Here is a 9,581-nt window from a genome sequence, read left to right on the forward strand (position 1 = left end):
GTGGCTCAGGTCACCGCAGTCAGGTCAGGTGACCCCTCTGGCCAACACAAGTGACAAGGTACAAGGAAGCTACACAGCAGTTTTTGGGGTGACTTGGAGAGTGATATTCTGTGCTGTCAAGGGCGACCGGGGCAGTGTTCTCTCTCCTGCCATCCAGGAGAAGTGACTTGTGGGGTGACGTGTAAGTCGCATTGTCGTAAATCGCTTGGCTGTGTCTTGTAGAAAGTGTAATCCTGTAGGTGTCGGCTTTGTGTGTGTGTGTGTGTGTGTGTGTGTGTGTGTGTGTGTGTGTGTCTCTTTAAGGACTGTGTGTGTGTAAGGACTAAATTTGTGTATACATAAGCGTGAGAGAGTGTGTGTGTGACACCCTCCTTTTTCCTGTTCCCCAGCTGCTGAGGAGCTCCCTGGTGAATAACCGCACCCAGGCCAAGGTGGCGGAGGAGCTGGGCATGCAGGAGTTCGCCATCACTAACGACAAGACCAAGCGGCCCGTCGCCCTGAGGACCAAGACCCTGGCCGACCTGCTGGAGTGTGAGTACGGGGGGCGGGGCAAACCGCATCAGCAGTCACGAATCAAAGATCAGAGGATCCTTACCTCCAGAGGGTTTGTCCTTACTTAAAAGTAACAGTACCCTTACTTTATCGTGGGTTGAAACCAAAACTCACCTGGGAATGTGACATGTCATTTGTCGTCACTTTTATAATAGTAGCTGTCCGTATCGGCACTTTCCCTTCCTACGCATAAGGAGGGAGGCAGTGTGGCATGGTGGTAAGGAGTAGGGCTTGTAACCAAAAGGTTGCCAGGTTGGTTCCCCACTGGGCCACTGCTCTTGTACCCTTGGGCAAGGTCAATAACAATTGCCTGAGTAAATATCCAGCTGTATAAATGGATAACATATAAAAATTGTCGACTGTGACTGAGTCACTCCACATAAGAGCATCTGCATTTCCAGAGCATAGACAAACTTTGACATTTGACATCCCCCTGTAGCTCCTCAAGCAACTGTGCTATCTTACCCTCACTGAAAGACCATAATCCATTGCTTCACCTTTCTGTGTGAGGCACATTTATATCTTTAAAAATCTTCTTGATCATTGAAAATGTACAAATGCAGGCTTCAGATGCATTGCTAAGCTGTAGATGTAGTCTGCTCTTTGCAAACTAAGCTGGTCCATGTCTTGCTGTGTAGAATTTCAATTACTATTGATTTTAGAGTTTTGCTAGCTCTGTGCTAACATGCTAAAAGGCACAGGGGACACGAGCGGCTTCACAGTGCATTCTGAGGGTCGGAGGCCAAAAGATGTGAGAAGCCTTCTACACTGTTTCAACTAAAGCTTTAAGGTCTGTGAGTATTTCAATTAAAATGCGCTGGCTTGGAAAACCAAAATAAAAATTTGCCCTGTGGCATGGAGTCAAAGCTTGTGTCGATTCATCAGTCATTGGCTAGAGAGAGGAAATGTTTAGCCCTGATGTCAGAGTGTTGCATTGTGGGAGGAAGTGAGGAGTCCTAACACTGAAACCCACTCCTTGTTTGTCACTTTGCATACCTGCTAAACTGCAAAGGAATTGCATGCTAAATCTGAGATTTTTCACTCAAGGCACCATTTGAATTCAGCATGTAAAACAATCTTTCAGCAGCTGTTCTCACAAGATTTTGTATTTCCGCATTAAGCTTCTGTCAGCTTTTCTGATTGTGTATGGCTGAGCAAATATGTAGCAGTTTCTGGCTGTGTCTATGTAGGGGATAAGGTTGTGTGTGTGTTAGTGTATTATGGGTCAGTTGTGTTTTTGCCTGTTTGTATATGAATTTGTGTCTGTGTGTATGTGTGTGTTTTTGTATATGCATTTGTGTGCATATGCATATGTGTGTGTGTGTGTGTGTGTGTGTGTGTGTGTGTGTGTGTGTGTGTGTGTGTGTACGCGTGTGTACGTGTGTGTTTGTATATGTATTTGTGTGCGTATGTGTTTTTGGTGTATATGCATATAGTTGAGCAAGGCTACTTTACATTACTGCACAGTAGGAGTAGGGTCAACTACAGGTAGGCAGTGTGTGCGGTCACTGTTCATTACTGTTAGCAGATGCATCCATTATGGTCATTAACATTCATTTAGGTGCAATTGCTATTCGTATGCTGGACGTTAAATGCATTAGAGGCATTATGAGAGACTTTATGGGGTACTTGACATTAATTGTGATTTCCATTCAGGCAGTGTGAGGACAGTTCAGAATGCCCTCTGAGGTCCTGAGATTCAGGAAGGGCAGCACGTGCTATTGATTGGTCAGTTCTGTGAGGTTTGCAGAGGAACAAGGTTTGCTGGGTGTCCTGGATCTCTGCTGGCGTGGGTGAAATGGGGTCTTGGTTTGGTTTGGTGGGTGGAGCTGGATTGGGGCGTGGTGGGTAGTGGCGGGGCTGGGGGCCGAGCAGACAGGTGCTCTTGGAGCACTTGCGAGGCCGAGCACTTGCGAGGCCTTCCACACTCACTCCTCAAAGGCAGAGCTACAGATGAAAGACGACCCTGGCCTAAATTATGACCAAGCATATGAGCGCTGCACCCCACGGCTCTAACAGGGCGTAATTCAGCAGCGATGAATTATTAGGCCCACGTCTCATTTTTCATATTCAGTGAAAGGAAAGAAAAAACGTTTCCACTGGTTATCTTCCAATGGAGGCATTCGGACATGACACAGAAATCGCTTGGTCAGTGCTAAGGCACTGTGTGTATCAGATTGACAGGATGAAGGAAGAAGAACCCAAGGTCTAGAACTGAACTCTTTCTCTGTTGTATGTCGTTCTCATTGTTTTAATTGAGTTTGTATCTACATCTTTGTATTATCATTGTTTGTGTTAAACGGGACAAATCCGTGTAGGCTTACAGACAGATATTTAATTGAGCAGTGTATTGAAGCTTCAGCACGTCGGAGCATTTTGACCCAGGAGCTCAGTATCGAACACTTCAGGGAAATTGCACCGTGATTTTCCTACTGGGGACAAAAAACAACAGCTTTCATTCAGACTTTTCTTTGTTCTGACTGATGGAGAAGCACTGGTTCACTCCTCTTCCTCTCTGTCTCCAGCCTTCATCGCTGCTCTGTACATAGACAAGGACCTGGAGTACGTGCACACCTTCATGAACGTCTGCTTCTTCCCACGATTAAAGGTGAGTGCGGGGGCAGCTGGTGGGTTGATCTCAGACTGGCTGCAGTGGACCATCTCTGTACCACCCACCTTATTTCGGTCCCCTCTTTTGTAATGATGGTAAAGGGCTTGTGCTTTTTGCTTGGTTGAAGGTTGTCCAGTGATCAGGTTAGTTTTATATCTGATAAAATTCTAGTTGATGTGGCTGACATACATTTTGCGAATGATTTAACTAAATAGGAGTGATACATTCCATGCAGGAATGAAACCCTGCAGGTTAATGGAAAGGCCTATCCATTATGTTCTCTCCCTTTCACCAGTTCAGCCACTTAGAATGGGCTGTGATTCTGTCCCTGAGCCTTCATTGGGTGGTGCTGTTGAGTCAATACCCATTCCATTCTGTTCACTAACCGAGTGGTCAGAATTGCACTGGGTGTGGCATTTACAGGGGTGTACCCACCCCCACACCCCACCAAAATCTGTAATTATGTCTGTAATGGTGTTTTTGTCAGAGGCCTGGTTGACTTTCCACAACCCTGTGAGTGAATGTTATCCACAGTGGTCTACACTAAATGAATCCCTTTCGAAATGGAGATAATACTGTAGCTTCAGATTAAACATTCCCTTTGCAAAGACTCACCTCAAATCAAATAGGAGCACTTCTGGAATGTTCCCTGTGATTTGGTTGTTTATCTCAGAGAGGTTTGTTTACTTACCCTGAGCCTGTATCCAGGGCTCCCTACACCCCTTACCTGTGAACCTGCTATCTGTTTACAGAGCCAGGTATGTGCGGCAGCTCTGCAGGTTAAATGTCTCCCCGAGGCGTTCAAAAGCAGCGTCCCTCCTCACTGACTTCCTCCTGAAGCTTCCTCTTTTTTTATTCTGTACGTGACTATTATAGAACCTTTGGCAAACCTCTCTGTGCTATAGGCAAATAAAAGAAGGGAAGGAAGAGCCGTCCTCCAGAGAGCGTGCGCAGCGACTCCTAACAAAATTAATAGAAACAGACATTTCTAGATTCAGAGGCTCTCTTTCATAACAAGCCAGCGTCTCTGTTAATGGAAGTGCTTTTAGACGTCCCTTTGGACGGGGGAAATGTATCGGGCGTGGACACCCGGGAGGGTCGGGGTTATTTACTTTGCTCTCTGGAGCTGGGCTCAGCTTAAGCATCCTGTGATTTGTGCTCAATGTGAGGCCGGAGAGAGAGAGAGAGACACACCTGCAGTGGCGGGGCAGTGGGGGGTGGGGGTGGGTCAGTGAGAGAGAGGTTTGGAATGCTGTGTTTTGGAATGAAATTTATTTGAATATGAATCTTACTTTATGAATGAATTGACTGATTCAGAGACAGTGAGTGGGTGAGAGTGATTGAGAGGTAGTGAGAGTGATTGAAAGTGAGTGAATGAGTGGGGGCGATTGAGAAGTAGTGAGAGTGATTGTGAGTGGGTGAAAGTGATTCAGAGTAAGAGTGATTATGAGTGAGTGAGAGTGGTTGTAAGTGACAGTGATTGTGAGTGAGCGAGTGAAGACAGCAGTACAGTACACATGCTGCTTTAGATGTGATATGTAGAAAGGGCTGCTCGTTTTCCCCTCATCAGCGTGCCTTTGTGTCTGTGTCTGTGTCTGTGCAGGAGTTCATCCTGAACCAGGATTGGAATGACCCCAAGTCCCAGCTGCAGCAGTGCTGCTTGACCCTGCGCACCGAGGGCAAGGAGCCCGACATCCCGCTCTACAAGTAAGCGTCTCGAGCCCTCCACCCCCCCCCCCCCCCCAACACCCCCCACCACCCCTCTATTACCTCCCTGCTCTTCGTCTTTGTGCGGCTGCCTCCCCGCTCTCCGCAGGCTTGCAGGAAGAGACACCTAGAGAGCTCTTTCACTCGCGGATTGTTTAGGGGGATTAGGCTGGATTTAGGGCAGAAAGGGGAAATCGCAGCCAGGTTTTGTAGCTTTTCAGGCTTTGTTTTTTTTTTTTTTTTTCCTTTTTTTTTTTTCCTAAGCCACATCAACAAAGTTGTTGAAGTGTCATTATTGTTTGGGTAGGGGGGAGGGATTGTCTCTTTGTGTGTGTGTTTTCTGTCACAAAAATGTTTCTGTCTTCACAGTCACTTAGGTATCAGCTGTGAGTAAAAAGGACGCAAACACCATCCTCAGCTCACCTTGTTCGGTTTTGTCTGCTCCAGGTTCTAGCTTGGCCAAGTCTGTAGGGATTCTGAGAAAACTAGGAAATAAGTTGTGTTCTCACTTTCTCCCTGCAGTCATGTGGGTTTTGAGGTGCTAAGGTCAAAGGTCAAAGTCACAGAGGCTTCTGTTAGGTTTCCCCACGGCCTCTCATGCATGGATGTTACTGAAACCTTATAAAAATGTACTTCTCACTGTCCCCCTGAACCTTCTGCATCCTCAAATAATATGCTCAAGTGTCAGTGTTGCCAGATCTCCTTCATATAACTTATGCATTCATAATTCTCCTTCAGCTAATAGCTATACCTTGTGCATTATACTTTTTGCAGCTCTTTTACACAGCGTCGTAGATGGTTGCACAAGCTGTCCTTTTCTCCTGGTTGCAAACATTCGTTTATTTAGTTCTAAACTTGACAGCTCCTATTCTGTGCGTTACATGCCAGTGTGTATGCATCAGGCCCCAAGGGCCACCTTGCACAGCACGGGCCGTGACATAAGTCACGATCCGCGATGCGTCCCATTCCTTCCATTCCCCCCGTAACCTCAGCCGGCCGCACCAGTCTTGTGCCTCGCTGACAGAGTGAGCGACACCGCCGAGAGACACGTCCACGGCGCAGAGAAATGGGCGTCCTCCAGAAGATCCTCTGACGCCTGCCCGACAAAGTTCTAGGAGAGCTCTCATTTCGTAAGCCGCTCCCAGGGCCCGGTGGCAGAGTGCGCGTTTCCACGGAAGCCGAGCGTCCATGGTTTGCAGAGAAAGGCGTGGAAGGGGGACTTGGGGGGGTTGACAGAACGCAGGAACGGTAATCGGATCGCGGGAGGACTGTTCGGGGGGCGACTCACAGATCGCAAAGCGGGAAGTTGACTGCAGTTTGCCTGGCATCCCAAAGCTCGCCCTCAGGGTCCAGTTCCTCCACCTCGTCCATGTCACACAAGACGCCCAGACCGTTACGGGTTTTTTTCACTCAGCTGGAACCCAGCTACTAATCAGATGGCGAAGATTCTGCTGGATTATTTTAGGTTTTCAGATGATGTCTCTGTAGCGCTCCCGTGAAGGTTCCACATCTTTGTTTCCCACCTCCCGTGTCAGAGGCTTCTGCTTCCTGAAGGAGGCACGGCCTATCTTAGCGTGCGCTTTGAGCTAGCCCCACGAGGACACCGCGGCACACACGCTCTGATGGGCTTTGTCATATGGAGGAGGAAGAAAAACGTCCAGAGTGAGTGGCAGAAATTCATGCCCCGCTCAGCGGTCTCTGCGAGGGAGGGGAAAAGAAAAGTTCAGAAGTTGAACCGTCCCCAATGCGACATGTTCATGTTAAGCCGCGCTGGATGCACGGGGGAAGCTTTATCGATTTTCCTCTTATCCGCCGCGTGCCTCGAATTTGTCCCGTTCTGTTCTCAGCTCTCCTGGGATTGGCTGGCGGGTCAGTGCTCCGACCCGAGGCATCTGTCTGGCTCCTCTCCACTCATCTGAGCACTAAGCGGAGGTGCGTTGGAGGAGCTGAGCCTCCTCTCCCCTCCTCTCCTCTCCTTTGCCAGCACCACTAAGTTTTGTGCTTAAGGCAAAGCAGCTCCTCTAATTCCATAATTACATTACACGCAGCCCTGTGTCCGTACACTGCTCTCATTTCCCAAAATTTTCCATTTACACCACTGTGTTTCACCCTGAATAGCAATTTGTTGAAGGGTTACAGCAGTATTTATTTTTAAATTTTGTTTATGGAGTCATTTATTTATTGCTGCAAAAAGCAAGTTCCTGTGTAGTACCTTGTTGTTAAGGTAACAGTGTTAGATCAGTAGGAATGTTTTACTCTTTACGCTAAAATGCTATAATGCATTAAATGTGCATTGAAGAAGCATTAAGAGCAGCAATAATGTAGCTGCAGGACAGTTTTGTGTTTCAGTAAACAGCCATCAGGCTGAGATAAAACGGGGTAACCGTTGCACTGACTCGTGGGACTTGAATCCTAGGACTCACTGGGGATCAATCCAGACCTGGCAAACCCCACTTGCTCCAGGTCTGCAGAACCTAAGGGAGAATTTGGGAGAGTCAGCTGCTCCCCTTATCTCGTCCAGCGGTTCTACCTAACCTCCTCCAGCTGTTCTACCTAACCTCCTCCAGCTGTTCTACCTCACCTCCTTCAGCTGCCCACCCTCACCTCCTCCAGCTGTCCCCCCTCACCTCCTCCAGCTGTCCCCCCTCACCTCCTCCAGCTGTTCTACCTCACCTCCTCCAGCTGTTCCCCCTCACCTCCTCCAGCTGTCCCCCCTTACCTCCTCCAGCTGTTCCCCCTCACCTCCTCCAGCTGTCCCCCCTTACCTCCTCCAGCTGTTCTACCTAACCTCCTCCAGCTGTCCCCCCTCACCTCCTCCAGCTGTCCCCCCTCACCTCCTCCAGCTGTTCTACCTCACCTCCTCCAGCTGTTCCCCTTTCCTCCTCCAGCTGCCCACCCTCACCTCCTCCAGCTGTCCCCCCTCACCTCCTCCAGCTGCCCACCCTCACCTCCTCCAGCTGTCCCCCCTCACCTCCTCCAGCTGCCCACCCTCACCTCCTCTAGCTATCCCCCCTCACCTCCTCCAGCCTTTCCTCTGACCTCCAGCACACCAAGTTCTGTTTAATCCGGAATTCTAAAGTGTTGACAACACACTAATGAGGAACCAATCACAACACGCACAGACTTATGTCAAGTCAGCATTGACAAATAGGAAGATGCTGAGTGCAGCTAATCAGCCAATGAAGCCCTGCAGCAGAGCTTTCCAAATGTAGTCCAGCCAGAGGCATTTGCTGCAGTAAACGAGGAGTTTGTCTTTCAGTTACCTCAGTGAGGCAGAGAGCTCGCACCCCCCTCGTTCTGATGCAGCTTTTAGTGAAAAGCCAGGCTCCACGTGTAGAGACGGCAGGAGTGTGACCACTTCACCCTGTAATTACATGACTCTAGTGCTTATCATTCACCATCTCCCAGGCTCACTCCATTAACGTTAACATTACATTAAGACTATTTATGAAGTGGAACTTTAAAGTTTTTAAGTATCGGAATCCCAGAGCGCCAGTCCGTGAGGCCAGACTCTGCTTGTGAAAGGTACCGTAGGTGGCGGCGGTGGTGGAGAGGCTAGCTCCATCTTCCCAGCAGGAGCGCGGAGAAGGGGTCAGAAAAGGTTTCTTCGGCGTGTAGCGTGCGCAACTAATACACAGCCTGAGACGGGATTCCTGCAGAGAGGAGAAAACACCGTGGAGAGCAGCGTGTGCGATCAGCAAACGGGCAAACAACCGAAGGGGCAAGGAAAATTGCCCCTTTCTAATGCACGCTTGTGCTTGCGTCTGTTTGTTTCTCCCATTCACATAAATTTCCACTTTCCCCCTGCAGTTTTGTGGCCTGAAAGACTGGTTAATTTTCCTGTGCTGTTTTTGCCCGTGGTGTTCGCCTGGGTATATCGTGTAGCACAGCACCAGATTGTGCACGGTGCATGCCACAGGCCTCTCCATTTGTAACTGAGAAAGCAGACTCAATTATTAATTAACCTGCCGTAAACGACCGTACCTCATTAAAAATGCATACGAATCACAAAATAAGTAAATTGTGCGTTAATTATTTAGCCGATTCCGGTCCAATGTGCTGTGTTTATGCTAATGCCTTCATTTGAAAGGCTTGTATTTGCTTTTCCCAACTGAAATGTCACTGTGATGAAACGCCTTCTGTGGTTTTCATGTGAAATCCATGCTGGGTATTTTTTTTGCGGTTGTTTACAAACTACAGTACCTGCCCCCCCCCCAACCCCCCCCCCCCCCCGTGACGATGACATTATGGCTTAAACATCTTCACATTCCCGCTTGGTTTTTTGAATGAAAGTCAGCTTGCTTGCCAAAACACCATCTTCAAGTCCAAAACTAAACAGGAAATATTAATCACACCATTTGCCCCGTTCCTCACCCGACTCCTCAGTGCTACCATATTCTTTTGTTAAGGTGCTCTTCATGGGCTTTATATGCAGTGGATGGAGAGCTGTTTCAGGGACACGCCAGACGGAGTGTGTCCGTGTAGTTTCCCTTGGCTTATTCTTTTCCTTTTTTATGTTCCTCTCCCTTTGCCTCACTCTCAGGACCCTGCAGACGGTGGGACCCTCCCACGCGCGGACATACACGGTGGCCGTCTACTTCAAAGGGGAGCGCATCGGCTGCGGGAAGGGGCCCAGGTGAGCCTTGCCTGCTAACGACCTTTTGACCTTTCCGACACACCGCGGCAAGGACCAGACCAGATTGGGGGGGGG

The 9,581-nt window shown here is 48.7% G+C and overlaps 1 protein-coding gene across 2 annotated transcripts in view; it reads left to right on the plus strand.

Annotated features, from left to right (window-relative positions):
- Nucleotides 1-9,581, plus strand: part of drosha (drosha ribonuclease III) — a 75,583-nt gene that overhangs the window by 55,530 nt on the left and 10,472 nt on the right. For both annotated transcript variants that reach the window (XM_036521607.1, XM_036521606.1), the window contains exons 27-30: nucleotides 390-531; nucleotides 3,078-3,160; nucleotides 4,767-4,870; nucleotides 9,414-9,506. In XM_036521607.1, coding sequence (XP_036377500.1) covers nucleotides 390-531; nucleotides 3,078-3,160; nucleotides 4,767-4,870; nucleotides 9,414-9,506 — 422 coding nt within the window. The remainder of the gene's footprint in view (nucleotides 1-389; nucleotides 532-3,077; nucleotides 3,161-4,766; nucleotides 4,871-9,413; nucleotides 9,507-9,581) is intronic.

This window comes from Megalops cyprinoides, chromosome 2 (genome assembly GCF_013368585.1).
Source record: "Megalops cyprinoides isolate fMegCyp1 chromosome 2, fMegCyp1.pri, whole genome shotgun sequence".
Classification (NCBI taxonomy): Eukaryota; Metazoa; Chordata; class Actinopteri; order Elopiformes; family Megalopidae; genus Megalops; species Megalops cyprinoides.